The sequence below is a fragment of the Pleurodeles waltl genome, chromosome 1_2 (genome assembly GCF_031143425.1).
Source record: "Pleurodeles waltl isolate 20211129_DDA chromosome 1_2, aPleWal1.hap1.20221129, whole genome shotgun sequence".
NCBI lineage: Eukaryota > Metazoa > Chordata > Amphibia > Caudata > Salamandridae > Pleurodeles > Pleurodeles waltl.
The window spans coordinates 612,342,157-612,365,538 of NC_090437.1; the positions used below are offsets into that span (position 1 = coordinate 612,342,157).

A 23,382-nucleotide genomic window follows, 5' to 3' on the forward strand; every position below is an offset into this window, starting at 1 on the left:
AAAGCGTCAGTTAAATGAGGTTAGTAACGGGACAACTGACAAAAAACCCAGAGACTCCACCCGCCCTTCTCTTGGTCTCCCCATCCCTCTTATTTAGATTGCATGGGAAGACAGAAACTTCTAATGGTAAAATTGCGCCTGGCTGTGGCATCAATAACTCTCTGATGGCGGATCAATCATTGGTGGAAATGGTGCGGGAGCACCCAGGAAATGAAAAGCAGCCCCCTCTGAAGTGATTCGTCCTATGCATGTTCTGTCCAAGACCACTTTGCAAAACTTGATGGTCCCAGAGAGAAAAAGTCTTGAAAGGTCCCCTACATACTGGAAGAAACGTCCATGTGCATGGGGGGCACTAGATGTGCTTTATATACATACACAGACCCTCTGGGAGCCCTTCTTCACAAATAACATAAATCCAATGGGTCCAACATGCTGCTAAAACATGTCAGACCTAGCCCCACTCCTGCTCAGATGGCTCCATTTCGGCGGGAAGGGGGATATTTGGTGAAAAGGCAGAAAATTCAAAATAAGGCTGTTCCGTCACGGCATCTAAGCTCCCTAATTCCACATGCACAGTATGGTACCAGAATCTAGTTGTCAGAATGACATCTGTCATAAATATTTTGTCCTACATACCGTTTACTAAAACAGCATCCTGTTGGAGTTAGTTATTTAGGTAAACTATATTTATGTCAGATGATATTCACTTCAGGTGTATCCCATTCCCGCTACCTTACAAATGGTAGACCTATAACCTCTGCTTCTTTACTATGATAGTACTGTTGTGTCACTCTTGTATTGGTGGATTTGGGAAATATTTTGTGCAGTTCATATTTTAAATGATAGATCCACAGGGGAAATGCATGCAGATTGTAAATAAAGAGAAAACGTTTAAGCTCCTGCACCCAAAACCAGATTAGGTTTACATTAACACTGCTGTCTTAATTCAGTAGCTGAAATGAAACACGTTGAAGATAAAAATAGTCTTTTAGGTGGCCGATGTGTGCTCTACAGGCTGCAGTACAATTTGTAGTGCGCAGCCAGGGGTACAATGAACACAATGCCATACAACACATTATGGCGGTCATTCCTACCTTGGCGGGCGGCGGTCGGCGCCTGCCTGGCGGGAACCACCAGAAGACCGTACTGCGGTCAAAAGACCGCGGCGGTCATTCTGACTTTCCCGCTGGGCTGGCGGGCGACCGCCCGCCCGCCCAGCGGGAAAGCACCAGCAACGAGGAAGCCGGCTCCGAATGGAGCCGGCGGAGTTGCTAGTGTGCGACGGGTGCAGTTGCACCCGTCGCGATTTTCAGTGTCTGCCAAGCAGACACTGAAAATCAATGGGGGCCCTGTTCGGGGGCCCCTGCAGTGCCCATACCTGAGGCATGGGCACTGCAGGGGCCCCCAGGGGCCCCACGACACCCGTTCCCACCAGCCAGGTTCTAGCGGTGAAAACCGCCAGAACCAGGCTGGCGGGAAGGGGGTCGGAATCCCCATGGCGGCGCTGCTTGCAGCGCCGCCGTGGAGGATTCACAGGGGCAGCGGGAAGCCGGCGGGAAACCTCCGGCTTCCCTTTTCTGACCGCGGCTTTACCGCCGCGGTCAGAATAGCCCCAGAAGCACCGCCAGCCTGTTGGCAGTGCTTCCTCCGTCCCCTACCCTGGCGGTCTCGGACCGCCAGGGTAGGAATGACCCCCTATATGCTCCCACGTGGTGTCAATGCTCTGGTGGGTTCATGGGCATTGTAACATTTTTACAGACGGATTTTTGGTTCTGCAAACTGACATTTACTGACTTCTGAGCCAGCTCTGAGATTCCCCAAGCGGAATGCAAACCGGTTGCTCGTTCTTCAAACTTTTCAACCCAATGATACGGTGGGTGGACCTGTCACTCTAGCAGTTCCTGTCTAGAGCACTATATGAAGAAATATATCTCAGTGTCGATAAGGTGCAGGTCCCTCTGATGACAGAATGGTCCTGGCTCCACTTTCCAGACAGAACTGCAGTCCTCACTCGCACTCTGGTTTGTGATTGCTGACCCTGTTCTTGGTCTTAATTTGCCTATATTCATCTAGAGTGCAGCTCCTATCCAGAAATATATTAAGGCATAGGCAAAGTGGGTAATTGCCCAGTATCCCACCTTCCAAGGGACCACCAGGGAAAGTACTTTTTATCTCTCTCTAATTCACCTATGCCTCTATCCATATTTGAACCACCCTTCCTCTTTCTATCTCTACCTCTGTCTGTCTTTGTCCAGTGTCATCTTAAGAGCTTTTGGGGTCCTCGAAAAGATATAGTTCAACTGCATTGTGTACGAAATCAGTTTTTGAAAGTTTTGTAAGTTTAGTATCACGTGAGCTACAATTAGAACACGCGTGGGTAGTAAAATTCAAAGTTATTACGAACATGAGGATCCAAAATATGATGCGGCTCCTATCTATCAAGGCCCTAATTATGAGGTGGGGTAAATTCTGATGCATACACTCACAAGGGTTTGCAAGGAGTGACATTTTGAGAAATCAAGTAATTACCACACACCCTCCAATTTTCCCTCGGGCAAATGTTGGCAGGTTAAAATTAATAGGTTTACCATGTGAAAATAAATGGTAAAAATTCTGATACATGAGGAATCCTGTGCAGAAAACATTGACTGCTAGTGTAATTCTCCCTTTTTTAGGGATAATGGGAGCTTTAGTAGGGCAAGTGAATCTTAAGAGGCAGCTTAGTGTATTGGCAGATAGTAAAAGAAAATGTTAAAAATAAAAAACAGCACCAGTGCTATTGGTTGTGTGTCTCTAAATTCCTGACAACCACTACAGCAGCAAGTATGTATTTTACTACCTGATGTTAGAGAATGCGTTTGGCCACAACAGTAAGCACACTGATAAAAAGTACATTTGGAAAAGCACAGCACATATTTTAAATAAATACTTTAATTCTATTATTGGCATTTACAAGTACAAAGCATACGAGTATGTTACAGTTGTATCAAAATGTGAAAAATATGGATGTTACACAAGTAACAGGTAAAAAACACAACCATTGTATTCACCTTACCTTGAAGGTAAGAAACTTCAGCGTAGGAAAATAATATCAAAAACAGGGCATAGGTAAAAAACACAAGATTTTGAACATTTTTACATAGTATAAAATTTCAGAGCATCTTGACAAATGAAGACTACCAGGATTTTTTACTGTGTGAAAGTTTTGAATTTTTTGGGCATTTAGGAACAACAACAACTCTGCCTGTAAACAACTTTCGACCAGGAGCTTCAGCTCTCAAAATGCCAGAGTTGGGAGCTGCTTGCACAATAAATAATCCATTAAAGGTTTCTGAGAAGGGAATGGGCCGAATGCTACAGTACATCAAAGTCTTTCCAGCGGCCATTTCCTCACTCTTGCCAATCAGGTCGTACATACCGGAAAAACAGAGGCAAGAAGACAGCATTTCAGAGCAACTCAGAAGCTTTCACAAACATTGTCAGACACATCCTAAAGTGCTGATCAGCTCGAGCTACTTCTGGCACCTAATGCTTGTAATGCTTGAAGTATGCCTCAGTACCATTGACAGCTCTCAGACAAGCTTAAAAAACAGGAGAGAAAAAAAACACAAGTAAATAGCTTTGCAGCTCTAGGAGAGGAATGAGCAAGTCTTCAGAAACTGGAATACTGCAGTCCTTCCGGGCCACAGGGTCGTTCGTACGCGTCTTACAAAAAATGTTGTTAAATGCATTTGTTATGCAAAATATTATATCAAAAATATACCATAATCCTTTTCTGGAACCCTTTTTGTCATTCTTTTTGTGAGGAAATATTAATACAAAAACAATTACAAACCATTGAGTTGCTTTCCAGAAACCATTTTGAAGCTGCATGATGAATGTCTGGGTCAGAAATGCACCGCATGCAGCAGAGATACGTTTGTACAAGCATAATTAAATTAAGGGAGTGTTTTATGTCAGTTCCAGCAGCATAATGGCTATTATTTAAAATTGTCTCTTCCAACCAACTGTTCAGACTGGCCTGTTGTTAAGATGCAGACCCTTCATTAATTACATACAACCATACAACGGCTTGACTGTTCCATGACTTTGCTGATCAACAATGCCATTACCTAATATCTATACATATTGTTCTGCCTCCCCATCTCTTGGAGCAGGTTTACTTGTCCCGCATTTGCTTTCTTCGTTTGCTGCTGCTTTTTCCGGGAGAGAGGCCAAATCTTTAAAAACATCTACATAATGCCCAAAACCAGGGCCCCAGTTCAGTAGATTGTCCCAGTTGAAATTGCCAGCTTGATGGGCAAGTTTCAGAGGCAATGTGTTCTCAGCAACTAGAGTAGCTGTTGCTGTGTTTGAGCCCGCAGCACCACCATCACCTCTGCGGCTGTGGTACCTTCGGTGCTTCATCCGACCACCATAATTGTCTTCATCATCTGCATCAGATTCATTAACTTGAGATAGTTTGGGCATCCTCGAGGTGTAGACGACAGGTTTATCCCTATCATATTCCATCTCTGAACACGTAAACGACTCATGAGAGTCACTATCGGATGATGACTCTGGAGCTGGAATGCCATCAGCTGGATTTCTTATTCTTGACAGAGGCCTCCTGCAGTCCTCTTCTGATGACGATCTGCCATGGTCCGCACTACAGATGCTTGGATTTCGTGGACGAGGGGTATTAAGTCGCTCAACTTCCTCTATGGAAAGACCCACAGGTGGTCCTGTCTCCAAAGGAATCTGCCCTATTGGCTGCTTCAGACGACTTCCCGGCCTAGAAGTATTGCCTGCCATTGTCTGAGGGCTTTTGCTTCTCCTGCCAAGCCGTGTGGCATAGTTAAACATACCAGGCTGGCAGGCATCATTATGCATATCCAAAGGGCTGCCTTCCCTTCTTGACAGATGCAATTCCCTTGCTGGACTGTTTCTGTAGAATGTTGAGGTCTTTGAGAACGGTGCAGGGCTTTGACGAGACAGAGGATTGGGAGGTGGGCAGGTTGAATGGGTGAAGGAAGATGTCCTTATTCCCTGGCTGTATGGTGGTTGATACGTTAAGCTGCTTGCTCCAAGTGGCATGGGGGACTGCCGAGCAAAACCAAGAGGACTATGTCTCTGAATTGAGAATTTAGGTGTATGGCTGCGGAATTGCTTGTAGTGCTGTATAATATCCGCATCAGACGGGGCAATGCTACTTGCATTTTCAATGTCATAGTGCTCTATCTCTGGTTCTGGAGCTGCAAGTGGTGCACTTGGTACTACTTCGGAATTTTGCTGAAGGTCAGTCTCATCATAGATCAAATAAGGATTTTCTCTTTCAATTATGTCTGGCTTGGGGTTCCCTTCAGGCTGCTTTCTGATTGTCATATCATCTCCGTATGGTGGAATGTTGTCAGGATCATCAAAAGCGTCATTCTCGCTCCCCTTTTTCTTTTTTTCCTTGGGTTTTTTGTCATCTTTTGTCGCTTTTGATTTTCTCTTCCCTTTACACTGGTTGCACAGGACCAGACTCAGAACTAATAATGCAAGGAGAGTAGCACAGCTGCCAACAATGGTGGGCACAGCCCAGATGGGCAGAGCTAGTTCCTCGGTGTGTGGGTTTGGGATGCAGACATGGCCTCCGCTGTTTGTGGCCTTGCACACGTTACCCTGTTGACACACAATTCCCTGGCAGGCTATCACAATTTCACATCTTTTCCCAGTGAAGGACTCGGGACAGCTACATGTGAATCCGGAGTGCACACCAGGTTCACAGCTGCCACCATTCAGGCAGGGACTCGAGGCACACTCTCCTGGTGGGACACATTTATATGTATGCCACTGGTTGATGCACATGAGATCTCCCCAGCATGGATTACTGACACAAATATTGGGCCCTCTGCATCCAATTTTAATGGAGGGGTCTGTTTTCGAAATTGTAACCAGGCTGTGCTTTCCACTGAAAGGAAGACTTTCTCTGTTGTACTTCACATAGGCAATGCATCCATCAAACCCTAAAGAAAAAAAAAGAATGATTTCAGTACTTTAAGTAACTCCGTTCATTTTTAATTGATGACTGAATGCAGACACAATGCATACACACTAAATTAAAGCCTATAAAAGTTTAAATTACATGAGTTCCTACATGAACCATCTTGGATAACAATTACATATTTTACAATAAGGCAGGCTAAATATATTCTTTGAGTTTGTAACGTAAATTAAACACTTTTATGCAATTCGTTATCAATAGGCTTTTTGTGAGTGTGCAACATTATATTCTTTTGGTAATATTGCCAGTACATCCTGTGGAAGGGAGGCGGAAACAGGTTGAGACGAAGGCATCAATGGGTTACCCAAAGTGTACTGCCTTGTTTAAGTTTTAAGGGTGCCTTGGGAATCAAGCAGAGTTTGGAAGACCAACAGGTATATAGTAACATTGTGTTGGTTGCCTGCCTTTACATTTCAAGCTACCACAACTAAGAAAACTAACCCAAACAAGTGTTAGAAAATAAAATGCAGAACCTAAATATATTCTGCATAAAACCGAGGGAGCTCAATTCTACTAATGGGCCAAGAATGTAAGTTTTAAGCATCAGGCTCCTTCCCTTCAACTTGGAAACTTCCATACCGCACCTGATGTGTCAGGATCGAGATGCCCTCTCCAGGAAAAAGTATTCTATTCTTCACCTTAGCAAGCACTTTTAACATTTGATGGGAAGACTTGTCACGATTTAAACAATTTAACTTGTGACGTTTTGACATAAGTTGAAAAGTCTTTAAAAGGACATGCTTAATTACTACTGTGATACAGGTTGATTCAGTAAACCAAATCAAATTCTGAAACGGGTTAAAGACGGCACAACTCCCATTAAATAATAACATTTATAATATCAATGTTTGTGAGGCTTTCACGAGCCAGTTTAATAAAGCCTATGAATCAACATATTCAGACAACTTCTGAAAAACGAAATAGCAAGGAAATGTAAATAATGGAAACAGCTTTTAAAAGGAAACCACTTTATAACTCTGGGTAGATTGAAAAATATTTGAAGTATTACTAAATAATCTTACTGCTTCATTCAAGCATACCACTTCGAACTTAAAAGAACTTAAAATTTGTAAATTGCAATTTCAAAAATACTGGAGTAAGTATCAGAACACGTTTTACAAGTATCACCAAGTTAATAGTTAAGATTTTTTTTTTTTTTTAAACCACCTCGCAGCCTGAATCTATGTGAAATATATCGGTGAAATGGAAATATCTGCTCAATTGCAGTGGCTGAGTCACAGTGCTTTGTTGAGAATAGCTGATACCCCATACTTATGGGGAACTGGCGTAGCGCAGCGTCACAAGTCTTACTGCACTACCCTACGCCAATGTGAAAGGGCAGCGATGGATTGTATTTATGAAATACGGTGCATTCCTGTCCTTTCCTTCTGTGCTGGAGCACAATTAGCTGCGTAGCGCCAAGACAGGCACCCTTGCCTGGTGCAGGGATGCCTGCATTGCATGCAGGATTGTTTTTGTGCAAGAAGGGACACTATCCTGCACAAAAACAATCCTGAGAGGGGTTTTCCTCTATCTATGTGTGCTGCAGAATTTAGCACCATGTAAAGAAGAAAAAATGTGGAGAAATTAAAATATTTCTCCTCGTTACACCTCCTCTGGGGAGGCATAAGGTGTTGGCACTGCCCCAGGTTCATGTGATTGAGTAAATCTGTGGCAGCGTCAAAATCCCTGGATGTTGCATGGCAAAAACCGACGGCAATGCATTTGGTGCAGAGTAAGGAAACGCAGTGACTTGCGCTGCTTTGTCTTACTCCATATCTATGAGGCCATGCAAATGCCACACAAAGTGGCTATACGTAGGCTGATAAATATGGCTGAGAGGCTTGCGGCGACGCAGCATAAAAAAAAGTGATGCTCCGGCGGCACAAGCCTCCATATATATGCTTACAAGTTGCTAAGAGAAGTGACAATATATCCAGCATGTTGAAAAGAGACTACCGGCCCTTACCTACAGAAAGTGAAGTAAAGATCGAAGTTACCATCATATTTGCACGACCACACCTACCCACAACCCACGTATGAACACTGCACTAGACATATATAAAAATGTTGCAAAATGCGCACAATTCCATTCTCTGATTTTGCACAAGTTGCTCATGCTCTGATATTGTTGTTGCAATTAGAAAAACCTTGTTGCATGGTTGAACGTTACCTGAATGAGCGCCTTGTGGAGCCTGGTCTGGTGGAACTCCTCCAAGAGAGACTGTGAGGACATTCAAGCCTCCAAAGTCTTGAGTGACGTGGTGCACCTCTTTCCTATGAACCCGGTCCACAGACAAGATTGTGGAAGATCCATTCTTTTCCATCAGCAGGGAATGCCACTGTCCGTCTGCGGCATACAGCTCAGGGATGTTTCGCTCCACTTTCCCTGCAACTCCCGCATCTGATGTGTAGTGCACTTTGCCGTTCCGTATCTGTGAGACCGTACGTGGAAGGAAGAATACATTAACTTGTTTGGTAAATACATTTTTCGGTAAATTGATTGGTTCATGGGAAAAATAATATTTTATCTTGAACACAACTTGAAAAAAAACTTGTATTTTGTATACAGTTATAAAAAATGAATTGCAGTTCGCATGTGGATGTTAGTAAAATGTGGAATTACATGTAAGTCGCACTTTCTTACGGTACATACTGCTTCACAACTGATCCTGTATTAGAGTTCACATCAGATATAGGCAGATATAGCCAGATATAGGCCAGAATATGCATACATATCAATGGTGAAATAATTGATCATATAAGTAGTTATATGAAATTGTAGGACGTCATAAAAATAGGTGCAAAACGGCACGATCAAGTAGAAGTGAGCGATTCTTTTGGATACAATGCTCTTTTGGTGCAACATAGAAAGGACAACGGATATATACTGTCTTTTTATGAAAATTATGGGCACATTAATCAAGTATTCACCACATGGAGAAGGATTCTTTCTGTTTTTGCACTGCAATGTTTCATTGGATCCAGTGGCATAGCAAAACTTTGGGAGGCCCCATTGAAAAGTACATGAAGGAGCCTCCTCCCCCACCCAGTCAGGAGCTCTCAAGCCAGAGGCCTACCACCCACGCACAGTGTACTACGCTGAGGGGGCCCGTGTAGCTTGGCCACCCCCCACCCCCACCGCAGGGGCTGCGGATGCAATTGTTATGCCAGTGAGTGGAACCTAAAGAGAAGAGCAATAACCCTGACTTTGCCACTTGACTTCATTGAGTAAATTTTTTACAAATGAGATGTATTGTATAAGTATGTTTTGCATTATTTTACACATCCCAGGATCCTTTAACTTAGTTTAAGGTTCTTCTGCCATTCATAGGAGAAATATGAGTGGGTGGAATTATCTGTTGGAGAAATCTACGTGCTGCTTGCAGGCAAAATTGCTTAATCTCCATAGACTAGGAGTTCAACAAAATGACTGTCACCTAGTTTGGCTACTACAACATCTTACACAAAGGCAGGGGTTCATTGGAGGAGGTATTGTAAAAAAACTAGCTTTTATTAACAGATTTGATTTGCCAGTTTTTCAGTTTGTATATTTGTTTCTGAGAAAGTTTAAGGGAATAACAACAAAGCTTCTGGCTATTGGATTATTACACCTCATCTGAGAAGCAATACAACACACATATCATGTACTCAGCCAAGGGAGTAGCTAGAAAATTCAAATACCCCCAACAACTTTGAACCAAAGATCTCATGGCCCCAAGCAAGTGAAGCAAGTCATCGCGACCCTCCCCAGAAGGGCTTGTTTGAATCTTCCATTTAAGTATCTATCCATTCATTCTTTCATTCTTTATCCACCTGCATATATCCACCCACATTTCCTCTTTACATTCTGTCATTAATTCAGTCTTTCATCCAACATTGTCACCATTTTATCCGTGCATCCGTCAGCCCATCCATTTCCAAACCTATTCCTCTATCTTCAAACCTATCCATCAAACATATCCATCATCCATCCATACATCCATACATCCATCCTTTCACTCAGTCATCCATTCTTTCACTTATCCAGCCCTCTTTTATCCATCCATTCATTCATCCATCCTTTCAAAAACCAATCCTTTGCTCAACCATCCATCATTTCACTCATCCGTCCACACTTTCACTCCATCCTTTCACTCTTCCACTCCATCTATCCATTCACCCCTCCATCCACCCTTTCGAGAATCCACCTGTCCACCCTTTCACTCAGCCATCCATCCTTTCACTCATCCATCCACCCTTTGACCCATCCATCCATCCATTTAACCTTTCACTCACTCATCCGTCCATGCACCATTTCACTCATCTGTTCATCCATTCACACTTTCACTCATCCATCTTTTCACCCTTTCATACATTTGTCCATCTTCTCTCCCTTTATTCATCCATCCATTCTTTCACTCATCCATCCCTACATCCATCTTTTGAGTCATCCATGCATTCATTCTTCCCCCTTTTACTCATCCATCCTTACACCCATCCTTACACTCATTAACCCATGCATCTATCCACCCACCCTTTCACTCACCCATCAATTCACAATTTCACACATCTGTTAATCCAATCATCTATCCATCCATCCACTCATCCATCCATGCACCTATCATCACCATTTCATCCAGCCATCTATCTACTCTTACGTACACTCACCCATCCTTACATCCATCCTTTCATTCATATTATTTTATCCTTTCACTCATTCATCCACCCTGTCATTCTGTACATCCATCCAGCCTTTCACTCCATCCATTAATTTACCCTTTCACTCTTCATCCATCCATTCACACACTCATCCCTCCATGCTTTCTCTCATCATCCATTCATCCATCCATCCACTCACTCAGTCTCCCATCCTTTCAAGTTCATTTGGAGCCTTTTTTTGCCGAGTTGCAGAAAGAAAAGGCCCATCAAGAACCTCACCCAGTTGTAGCTGCTAAAGCGGGGGGGGGGGGTTGACAACGCCCTTGTACTTATCTAATGATGTGAGAAAGGTCGGATATCAGCAGAAGAACAATGCATAAATGGCAACTGCTAAAGGATAAAATAGTAACTGGTTCCAGCATGCTATGTGCTTCTAAGAACGAAATGTGTGTTCCTGGTTGATTTGGTCGCCTATGAAATCAAAGCACACGAGTTAGGCTTTAGAAATGTAGTTCTCTCCCTTGTTTTCTTACGATTTTAAGTCTTGTATTGGAAAAGATAGTTTAGTTTTAGTAAAATTACATAAATAATAAACAGTATTTATTGGAGCTTTCTGTCAGCTCTCTTCATGTTTTGTTCTATTGTTGTCTCATCCACATTTTTCTTCAGGCCCCTACAGCATACTTCATAGGTCAGCGGGGCAGTCCACTTCAGCCTGTAAGTGGCAGCATTCTGCCCTTTCACACCTACACACAAACTAGCTCTCTTCAGTTCCAGGGATTACAATGGCAATGTCTGATTTTTGCGACCAAAAAAGTAATTTTAGCTTTTTTTCAAATTTTGTTTTAATATTGGCGAGGCCCAGGAGCTTTCACAACAATGTTTTATAAAATAAAAAATTAAAATTAAAATAAGCATTGGAAAGTTATGAGGCTGGCAGTCAATGCTTGTTCTTTTTTGTGGATACAATCAGAGAGTTGGTTGCGCCCTATTGTAGCAATGATCTTGCTTACAGGACGGGAAGGAGCGCTTCTTCTTGGAAGGTGCATGATGAAAAGTTTAAAACTCTAAAGTGTGTGGTACAGCGAAAGAGTAAGTGCCTGCATTTATTTTTCCCGCCTCATGCACATAAAGGATGGAATTTCACTCTGTGTTCTTTGCAGGTGGTGAGTCACCATGGAAAATTTGATGTGAGCACTCTGAATCCTTATAATAACACGTCAAGGAGAAAGAACAGGTACCCGACCAACTTTAATTCAAACTCATCTAATTAAAGTAACTCGAGAGCACAAATAGCTGCCCTATAAGTGGTACGCTATATTTGACGGCCATTTTATCTCCACAAGGACTGGAATAAAGAACAGTGTACTGTTCACAGAAATCTTGGAGAGGCCATTTGGTACTCAGAAAGATGAAAATGTATTCCTGTGGTACTAATCCTTCATTAGGAGCAATTTTCCAAAGAGTAGTCTTGGAATTCTTGATAGTCACAAAGTTCATGTGGTGTTCATGTGCTTTAGTATTTCTGCACGCAGAATAGTAATCAAGATGAAATGTACAACTCTGCAGGCAGAAATGAATGTAACATAAATGCATAAATGTGCATTTGAACATTTAAATTGTTTATTTCTGAAATGCAAAACTATTTTTCTAAATTGCGCTCACTCTTCCCAATAACGTCCACAAATTTCGGATGTGTTCCTTTTCAGTTCTCAACATACGAACTCCTGTACTTGAAAAAATACATCTGAATTAATTTCTAACTAACTGCAAATTGTTGGTGAATACTCACAAGCTTACAAACTAATCAGTTGACCCTACCCATGATTACTTGTACGACTGTTGTGAATCCTGCAATTGTGAAAGCTGAAGTCACACCAAACCTGTGAGTAAAGCCTTTGTTAGATCTCGTTCACCAGACAGTGTAAGCTGTCAGGTTGCAAAAGACTTGAGTGGACTTACCAAAACCTACATTAGGCTTAAAGCTCACCCCTTGCTACCCATTGGTTGGCTTTAGTGACAAATCTCATTTGCTTGCTTCTTAATCAACAGCTTGCCTTCTATTTCTTCTGCCTTCATCCTGGAGCATAGGCTCTTTACCATCCTTTTGGTTCAATGTCTTATGTCCTTCCACAGCTTAAGTTTAAGCAACTACTTTTTTCTTTTTCTTTTAGCACTCCATAAGTGTTTGTGTTTTCTTACTTTCTCCACCATGTGCTGCTTCCCTACCCCAAACACCCACTGCTCCTGCCTGCATGTGTTGCTCTCTCTCATGTGTTACCCCCGACTCACAACAACAGTATTGCTCTTTCCCTCTTGAGCAGCAGTCTCTCATTTGCATCTCCTCCACTCTCCCTATTGCTCTCTCCCTTGTGTGCTGCCACGTCCTCCATTTCTCACCCAACTTTATTTTTATTTCATTATTTCAGCCCCCCTGAAAGCTTCCCCCACCAGCTACTCCGTGGCTCCCCTCATCCATCTCGCATCTACATTTCCATTTTATTTTGGTGCACTTTCATTGTTTCATTTCCTGCTGGGCACTCCTGTACACCAAAAGCACTTTTGTGGACTTAGCATTTATTTTTTTATTTACCAATTTAAGTGACATCTGTCATCTTAGATCATCAATAAAATCATTCTGTAGGTGCATGCATGTGTGGTGATGCACCCATGTGCTTACAGAATGATGTGACCAGCAACAGGGGCTGCGTATTGTGATTTTTTTTAAACTTATGCTGCACAGACTTGGCAAACAGCATTAGCAAAGCCAATTGGTCCAAAAGAAGAGACCTATTGACTTTGCCAATGCTTGTTAATTCTGTGAATGAGAAATAGTACCTTACTTTTATTTTTATGCACACCTAAGTTAAAAGCAGAGGTGAAAAAAAACCTTAAAGAAACAACCCTGTGTACCTGGAAGTGTGAGTTGTGGTAATGAGACACTTTTGAAGAGAGCACATACTTTCTTACTGCCCTGAAGGACTTTCAAAAGAACTTGGCCCTTTCAGGAGATGCTTTTAATGGTGGTACCTATGTGTTTAACGTACTGAGAACCTTGCCAAGATGGGTACCAGGTTTCGATTCAAGCTCCTAAATGTATATTCATACCTGGAATTCAATAGCACAGAAAACATCCTCATCTAAGATTTTTCGAATCTGATCGCTTTGAATTATCAATTTTTCATCCCATTCAATCGAGATGTTTCTACACTAATAGCTCAAAAGAAGGAGTTTAACATTGATAAATTCCAAGAAATGAAAGATAATTTTGCTGCAATTAGTGTTCTAGAACCTTGGACTGCTGTGGAAATCATACTTGATGCAGCCTAAGATATCAATCAATATCTAGTCACCTAAAATATGAAAGCAAAGCCTACCAGGAAGTGCTTGTTGGAAGACTCCAGGCTCAATGAAAAGCGGCTGCAGCAACTAGGCTTGTACCAGAGTTCAAGGCGGTTAGTCTGAGGCACATACTACAGGCATGCAACACTCAGACTATTCACTGAAAAACAGAGTTAAGTGCTCGCTTTCAAATTGATTTTGTTTGGCTGAGTACAAGACGTATACTGGGGTGCATTAAACACCACTGCAGCACATCAGCTGATGACGCAGTCGGTCCGCCAGTCTACAGAAAAGGTGAAAAAAACACTGTTGTGTCAACAGAAGGCACCAGATACTGACGGTGGTTCAGAACTACACAAGTATTACAAGGGAGCGGTACTTCAAGGGTAGCAAGCTGATGGTAGAGCAGTGTCGTCATAGGATGTAGGAATCTATGAGCCCCCTCCGTGTATTTTGAATGATGGTCCCATTCTTTCGAGGTATAATCGAAATATACAAATATAATCAGGTATATAGACTGTCTACTGTACATGCTGCTGTTCAACATATTGAAAGCCACAATGGGAAATCTATTAAAATGCATTGGGGTTTGTCCTGAGTAAGTCAAACATAACAAAAGAACCATCCATTAAAAAATGCAGTATTTACAGGGTTCTCTCTTCAATGACTAGCTCAACGTGGACGTTTACATTAAAATGACCTCAAAACACGTTAATGATTTGCATAAATACTTTTATCATAATCATTTATGTTTACATATATGGTTTTAACTATCGATAATATTTCATTAATTCATTCACTCTTCAGTTGTGTTTGTTTTAGCCAAAGCTAGTCTTATACTCGAACCCAATGGCTTTCAGTGATAACACGTGTAAAGTGAAGATGAACTTTTAACACAGCATTCAATAACAAGCATTGAAAAAACCTATAGGTTTCGCCTATGCAAGAACTATTGGCTTTGTCAATGAGTGTTTAGTCACATTGCACAGCAGCACGGGTTGCTGTCCAACTGTGCTGAAAGTAAAGAAAAAAAGTGATATGATGTGACAAGTGTTGAGCGCGTCATATTTTCTTTTCTGTAAGCCATGTTGCACAGCAGCCCATGCTTCTAAAAAGGCGCTGGGGTGGGTGGGAGGAGGAATGGAACAAAAACAACAGACAGCAGGCAGGAGGGGGAAGGCACACCAGGGACATGTGTAGGAGGAAGGAGGAACAGCAACGGACAGCAGGAGGAAGGCGTGGGGGAAACAAGAGAGAGCTGCAAGGGAGGGTGACAGAAAAGAAACAACAGACAGTGGGAGGAGGGCAGGTTGTGCAGGTGGAGGAGGCCATATAATGACATGCACACTTCTGGAAGGCATGTCAAAATGTTTTTTTTTTAAAGTATCTGGAGAACGTGTGGCCAGTGTAAGGACACTGGCTGCAAAAAGGATGTTTTGAAAGGTCCAGGCTCCACAGCAGGGACAGAAGTCCCACGAAGAAAGTAGAAGTAGGCAAGCAGCTTGGAAGAAGCAGGAGGTGTGACTAATAAGAAGCAAGGGGAGGAACGTGATATGAAAGCCAAATTTTGGTAAGTAATAGGCAGACTCTAAGTGATCCATTTTTAAGGTTTTTCTTAATAACAATGCATTTCGCTAATGGTGAATGCGTGCTGTTCAGGCTAAACCTAAAAACAAGGTATTAAACGATGTAATTAGAGTAAAAGGCTGCAATAAGAAATGAAGAGAGACGCACAAAATTCTGGGATTGAGTGACAAGGGAATACTAGGTCTCGCCCAGGACCAGGCTTGGTATCAAAATCATAAAGTGTGACCCTGTTGTGAAGAGAGGGGGTAGACAATGTAAAGTCCCCGACACTGACAAAGCTCTTTGCACTGGCTCCCCCAAAAGGAAATGTATTTAAATTCTGCATTGATATAGGCCCGTCTTAGGGCATTATTCGTTTGGTGTCACTCGGTAGGAAATGAGCATTTTAACTTGCATTGCTTGTCACAGTGCAATCACACTAACAAAAGCACAAGGGGCATCTGTGAATCAGCACAGGATAACCATGCACCTAAAGTCGAATTAGAAGGCTGACATCACAGGGTTTCACCAGCTCTACCTTGGACCGTGAAATAAGCAATAGCACTCACATTTGCAAGTATTTCTTGTAGCAAGTAAGACTACTCTGTTTGTAACCCATTTTATGATGGGAAATACAAACACCAAAGATTGCTGTGTCAAACCGAACAACGAATGCCGGTATTAAAATGCAAATAATAACCAGTAAACAGAAGCTATGCACAGTACAGAAATGTAATGAATTGTGAAGTAATTGTATACAACATAATGTACTTAGAACTTTAGAGCACTAATGAGTGTGGCTGTTAGTGTGTGGTGTAAAGGTACTCTTACGTAACAACACATAACACGGCTTCGGGAGTTAAACTCGTGTTAGCTTTCATAAAATAAAATACAATATTGTAATTGATACCAACGTTTTCTAATTGGATATTGTTTACATTAATAACATTTCCATACAAGTATGTGTACAACAATTATTATTGTACTAACATAAAGGACATAGCAGGCATAAAAATATAATGCTGTGAACAAGAAACCATCGCTTCTGCCAATCCAAATCTTTTTCACTGGTAGAGGTCAGTGTCCCTGAGTTTCAATTATAAAAAAAATACATTACAAGGCAACTATAAACCTGGTTTATGCTTTTCTCTTCTCATCCAGACACATAAACATGAGATGCACAGATCCCTCCACCCAGAAAGCGAGGCAATTTCTTTATCTGATGATATAATAGAAAGCAGGCAACTGGCAGTGTTGAGGGAGAAAATGAAACCACTGGAGTTTTGGAATAACTCCATTGGGCCATGTCCAAGAAAATAAGGAAATCTGGAGCATGTGCCAAGCGACTTCTCTTCTAAGATGGCGGGCCAGCAAGGCTTCTGTGCTTACTTAAGGATTTGACAAGAGTAAGTGAGCCACCGCACCCAGAGGCCTTCAGGGATAGGTCCACTGCGTAGGAGTTTACGCTCTGAAGATGGCAAAGCGAGGTGGTATCAATCCAAGTGTCATATGCTAGCAAAGCCGTGAAATCAAACTTTCAAAAGGAAAAGCTTTTACAGAAAGTGTACTGCGCTGGCCTATGTGTAGAGAACATGTACTTACAGACCAGAGGCAAGTAATTTCCTCGTCATCTGGTTGCATTTCTAATACATAAATATGTGACGGAGGATTTACTCTTTTACACTCACAGTATGCTAGCCAATGACAACAGCCCATGTGCGACCTACTGAGCAGAAAAGCTAAACAACATTCAATGGCCAAGGACTCAATCTACTAGTAACATTGCTAGGGCATTGTTAGTTCTGTACAATTAAAACATTGTCTACCAGGCAACCTGAAATGCTTTCAAGGAAGGGGTCTGAAACTATGGGAGTGGAAAATGCGTCCCAACTGCCCATGGAGAGTTCTACTGGCTTCGAGCATGGCTGATTGGTTTCCCACTGCTTTGAGGATTCTTCCATTATAATCGCTGAATCTACAACACAGGAGGAATGCAACTGGGCACCTGGACCACGCCACTGTACTACAGCAAGTGATCAGGGAGCAGTTAAATGGATGAAGGCAGCGGGAGCCCTGCCAAGCACCAATCAAACATCTTATGATGAAGAGAACGAGGCCAACGAAAGAAGTGGCTTAGCCCGTGTGCTGCAGGGGGTTCCTTCAAAGCAAGGCGGCCTGCGCTTTAATCTCACCTTCACAGTGGTGTAATTGCTGCTTTCCTGGATGTGGATTAAAAGGCCATTCTCGCTCCTGGTCCTGAACTTCACTTCTAAGCTGTTTTCGCTGATGGGCTCTGGAGGGGCACCCGGAAAACTCTGCCTCAGCAAATGTTCACGCTTCTTGTTCTGACTGATGGAGTAGTCGAGACGGCCTTTTCCTTCCAGTGACAGCGCTGTGTCAGCAGTAATGTCTGCAAAAAGAGGACAGAAAGTGGTAGGTCAGAGTTACAAGGAACATACCTGGTCGAAGCTGCAGCACTGAGTGAATTGCAGGGGAGGGAGGATCACACAAATTCACTAGGTGGTGATATTTTTCACCCAGGAGGTATTTAGCACCAAAGTCCACTAGGCATCGTGAGCCAGTCCCTTGTATTTGACCGCAGCAAAATAATTGCTTGAAGCTTGTCTCTGTAGACATAATTCTGTAGACAAACACTTGATTCTTGCAGATATAAAATTGCAAACATTGAAATAAAACAACATGACACACTCTTGCGATATGTAATGCTGTGCAAAATAGCACCTCGGAGCAAAAAAGAAAAAATAATCGCCAGTGTATGTATTTTACTAAAGATCATGTTTGATAACAGTGCAGACATTGTTATGGTAACATGAACTCAAATCTGAAAAAAAAAACTGTCAATTTAATCATCCGTTTACATTTCTTACCTTACCACCCTCCCCCAAAACACCAGTAATGGCCAGATAAGGTCAATTACTTCAAAAGAAGGCAAAAACACATTCCACAAAATGTATAAAAATATGGTCAATGCAAATCCATGAAAATACAATTGTTTACTCTGTCACTTCCCAATACTTTGCACGATATATTTTAAATACTACTTTTATAATGGAAACCTTGTTAGGCCAATATTAAATATGTTTTATCCAAAACACATTTATTTTTGTTATTAAGAAAAGTGTTCCCCCCTGATATGTTTCTATTCCCATCATTCTCGTATTGAAGTGTTCTGCAGGATCAGCATTTAAGGTCTTCATTTTTGCAAATTTCAAAAATATTTATAGAAGTGGTGCATTAGGCAAGTGCACCCTTTTTATCTTGGTTCCCTTTAATTCATATGGTATTTACCATATATGAAGTTTCACATTCATAGATCTTTCATTTCTTTATATTGTCTATATGGTACAGTGTACATATATGCAATTGAATGTAACAAGGTTTGAAAAATAGCACTGGTAGAACATTTCACACTGTAATCTACTGCAGAAAGGCTCAGCAAGATAGAAAAATAGTTTGATGGGGTGAATTAGGTGTTCAACGCAGCCCAGCAATGTAGAATTGAGAATCATGTCATGCGTTGTTTGCATGTCTTCAGGTATTTTATTCCATCAAAGCATGCTTTATTGATTTAAATCCCCAATTCTACAACCTTGTGTAGCAAATTTGCCTTTTCTGCATGGTCATTCAGATTTCTGTACTTTTCCTGCACCATATTTTTACAAGTATTAACATTTTGGGCTGTGTCATATACTGCCAAATTATGTGGGCTCTGACATTAAAATAGTATTGGTAACATTGATTCCACTCAATTTTTTTTTTTAACTTTTCTGTAAGATCATAGCAGATGGTGCAGGAAATTCACAAGTGGCATGGGATTAAAATGTCATATGTGAGCTCCTGTGTGTATTTACACCACCCACAAAGATGACAACAAAAGCATATGGCTGTCTGGAGCAGCACAGTGATCTGGCTGGGCTGCAGTAGAGGCATTGCAATAACATATGGACAGAAAAGGTGCATTTGCCAAAGTAGGAAAACGTATTTCTAAACATTGATAAATTGATTCCCTGTTAGGTAGCGGGACAGCACTTCTAAATAGGGGACTGGCTATGGAGCTAAATATAGCCTTGTCTGGTGACAGAAGTGGTCTGCCATTTTGAAACAGGGACTTCAGGATAATTTTAAACTAAGGTGAAGAAGAACTGCTGCAAAAAAAATGCAGGCAAGAAAAAAAACAGAATTAGGAAGGGAAAATTCACAAATCACTAGCTGGAGCACAGGAGAAGACTGACAATTCTTCACCACCTCCTCAGAACATTACTGGACCTTGAAAAACTCCACCTGAAGAAGGCTTTGCTGGAAAAAAAGAAGACTCTTGACTCCTGCTGGATGAAAATAACTCACTTGAGGAATCTTGACTCCTACTTACACCCAGGAACTGGAACAGCTCCCAAAGGGAGACACAAAATGCAAAAGGACTCCTGACTCCAAGAAGGCCGTCTCATCACATAGGACTTGATGTTGCAGGAAACCTGGCTGGAGAGTCACCTGGTGTCAAAAAGCCTGTCCTAATGAGCTAGGGGCTGATGGACTGACCAGTAGAAACTTTCCAAGCAGGTGGGTAAAAGTTAAATGTAGTCATTGTTACAAATGGAAAATGCTGAGGCTTGACCAGTGACGTTGCACCCGTTGTACGTAAACAAAATCATGTTTGTCCTGCTTGGAGCTTCCTGCCACACTGAAAACTACCTCAACTGGACATTGTGGTAATAGTATCCGGCTTTGTGGAGCCCTACCTGGTTATAGCTTTCAGTCCTACCCCACTGGAAGATTCTGAGAACCAAAAATGTGACTAAGTCCAAAGATACAATTTTGGACCAGGCGAGGAGACAAATCTATACAACCAGCAAAGTGGCCTTGACAGCTACAAAATCTAGCTTTGTCCCACTTGAAGATTTTGCTACTAAAGCCAATGGCTTCAGCATTCTGCAGCACACACAGAAGGAGGAAAACACCATTAATGATTGTTTATGTGCAGTAAGGTGTCCCTTCTTGCACATAAACAATCATCCCTGCAATGCAGGACTAGGCAACCAATTGTGTGCCAGCGCAGAGGAAAGTATAGGGATGCATTGTATCGCTGTAAATATGACGCATCCCTGCACATTCCTAATCGCACAGCACTGCGCCGCAAGCTGGCGCCACTCTGTGTTATTTTCTTGTAAATATGGGCTGCAGTTCAAAGGTAAAATGTTTGATGAGGACACCATCTTGGTGTATGTGAACTCCACTCCATTATGGTTTAACTACAGTTTAGGTCTTAGTCAACTATGAACTATTGTTTTTAAGTGGGGCTTTATGTTTTCTAGGTGTTTTTTGGCGTAACACCTTAAAAATTCATATGTGTGGCTGTCCTTATCCAATTTTGATGATGAGGTTGTCTTTTTGTTTAGCTGAATATTCTCTGTGTTTCTAAATTGGTTTGGGAATTTTATTGGGCTTTTTTATTGACTGTAAAATTGTTGGTACGGCTCGAACATAACACATAATTCTTTAGGGAATTGTCTACTGCTTGTCTCATAGTTACAAGGGGTTTTGAGCAGAGATTTTCTAAGAATTGTCCTTTGGTCTAATCCAATTATGTATATTAAGTTGCAAGGTGTCACTCCTTTCAATAAATACCCAATTTCTGACACCATAGTGTAAGCAGGTTTAAATTTTAGAGCCGAATTACCTGGCAGAGCACTGGTTGGGTGAAGATGTTTTACAATTGTATTCATAACCTTAAAGTGACCAACATGATGAAAAGGTATGCAATTTATAGAATTAAAGCTACAGTATGTAGGATTTAGACTGTTCTAAAGCTTTTCAGGAACCAGGTTAAGTATGTTAAGTACCACAGTTGCTAGTTATCCCACCTTGAATAAAAGATAGATAGTGGCATGGCAAGGGGTACAGTGGCACAGAGAAGAGTTGGGGTATGAGTGGTGAGGCATAGAGTGAAGTGGACTGGTGTAGAGTAAAGTGACTTAGGTGGTGTGGAGTAGAGTATAGTGGCTCAGAGTGGAGTGGAGTGACATAAAGTGTTGTGGGATGGTGTTGAGTGGAGTAGCATAGAGTAGGGTGGCATACACTAGTACAAGTAACTAAAGAATCAATAGAGACAGAAGATAGGGTGGAAGCAACATAAATAAGAAGCCATATGCCTGTGTTAAGCACATTGCAAGTCCACGAACAATAATGAAACTCTTATAAAATAAAAAATAGTGCATTTCAAAAAGACGAGGAAGAACAAAGATGAGGAAGAACCTATTGAAGGAAAGTGCTTTCATATAAATGTGCCAGGGCAGCAAATATGCTTGAGCTGTTTTACAGCAGAATAGGCCTTCCAGACGAGCCCTGTCACACGACTTTTACTTAAAAGCAAGAGATACACCACTTAATTTTGCACTTTCCACATATTGTTTTGAGGGCCAAATGCATCAAATCTAAACATGTGAATTATTGGATGCAGGGAATACTTGCTTTTCCAGACCTATTAATTTCATATGCATTTTATATTCTTTTTACGTACATTTTTCACAATGTTTTCCAGTAAATCCGTCTTTGCAGTTACACTGCTGCCATGACCAGTAATCTAAGCAGGTACCCTCATGCTGACATGGGTTAGTAGTGCAGGCTCCTTCAAATCTCGGACACCTAAACAAAAGACAAAATATATAAATAAATTAAAACTTTGGAGTGAATTGAAAAGTGAGTCTTTTCATACTTTTTATACAGTTCATTGAACCTAATTATATTTATTTTAAAAAAACAATGTAGTTGCACTATAGTGATACAGACGTACAGCCATGACAGTCAACAAAAGAGCACATTGTTTCATTGTTCATCGTTGATTGTCTGATTCACATGATGATACAACTAGGCATATGTACTAGAACATCTGGAAACTAAAATAAGCATAGCTAATGAATAACTGGAAGAGACAGCGAAACAAAACACACCTTTGTGGCTAATACTCAGATCTAAATGTTATGTCATTGGACAGTTGTATCGTGTGCAGTGCTGGCTTTAGGGCGGTGCCAGCTGTGCGGCCACACCGGGTGCTGACCTGGATTAGGGGGCGCTGACCTTGGGTGGTGCTATGTTTAGCAATAACTTAGAAACTTGTGATTTAAAAGCACCTCCTGAAAAGTTTCAGGAAGCAATTAAAATGTCAAGATACCTGTAGCGATTAATGTTCTTGCTAGGGAGAGAGCTGGGAATTTTGTCTATTGGCAGCTTTGACTCGCCATAAAGTAGCATAGAGGGTTACTATGCCTGCTGCAAAGAACAGAATGATATTTTATGTGAATAGCTGAGTGGATTAGTAAGCCAGCCTTTACAAGCGCATTAAAACAAATGAATGTATGTGAAAGGGGGCTTTGGAGAGATGAGGGGCACATTTGCCGCGTGGTAGTGAGGGAATCTGAGAAGGCTGGTCATGGGATGGAGGGTGCCAAAAAAGACTGGTGCACAGGGTGCCACCAGCGCTAAAGCCGGTCCTGATCCTGTGCAATTACCTCATTAAAGAGCAGATTTTACCTAGTTTGAAGAGAAGAAGAGAAGCAACTCCTAGAGAAACAAGCATTAACAAGGCCAACAGATGTTGGCTGGGCAAAGCTCTAGATGACTGCCAGGCACTACCCAACATGAACAACAGTCTGGTGGCAGAAGGGGTATGTTGGTTTCTTGGGGGTCAGGTTACCACCATTTGAGGGCTGAGAGCCCTTGGAAAAATGTAACACCCCTTCTAAAAAAGGTATAAGACACATCTGAACTACTTTTTAGTATTTTGCATCAGC

General features: G+C 41.7%; 1 protein-coding gene across 1 annotated transcript in view; it reads right to left on the reverse strand.

Annotated features, from left to right (window-relative positions):
* Positions 1 to 2,913: 2,913 nt before the first annotated feature.
* The window catches only part of FAT4 (FAT atypical cadherin 4), a 331,865-nt gene continuing 311,396 nt past the window's right edge, over positions 2,914 to 23,382 (reverse strand). Inside the window, exons 14-17 of the mRNA XM_069242380.1 lie at positions 22,113 to 22,237; positions 17,770 to 17,987; positions 8,202 to 8,463; positions 2,914 to 5,990 (exon numbers count right to left, since the gene is read on the reverse strand). Coding sequence (XP_069098481.1) covers positions 4,120 to 5,990; positions 8,202 to 8,463; positions 17,770 to 17,987; positions 22,113 to 22,237 — 2,476 coding nt within the window. The 3' untranslated portion in view covers positions 2,914 to 4,119. The remainder of the gene's footprint in view (positions 5,991 to 8,201; positions 8,464 to 17,769; positions 17,988 to 22,112; positions 22,238 to 23,382) is intronic.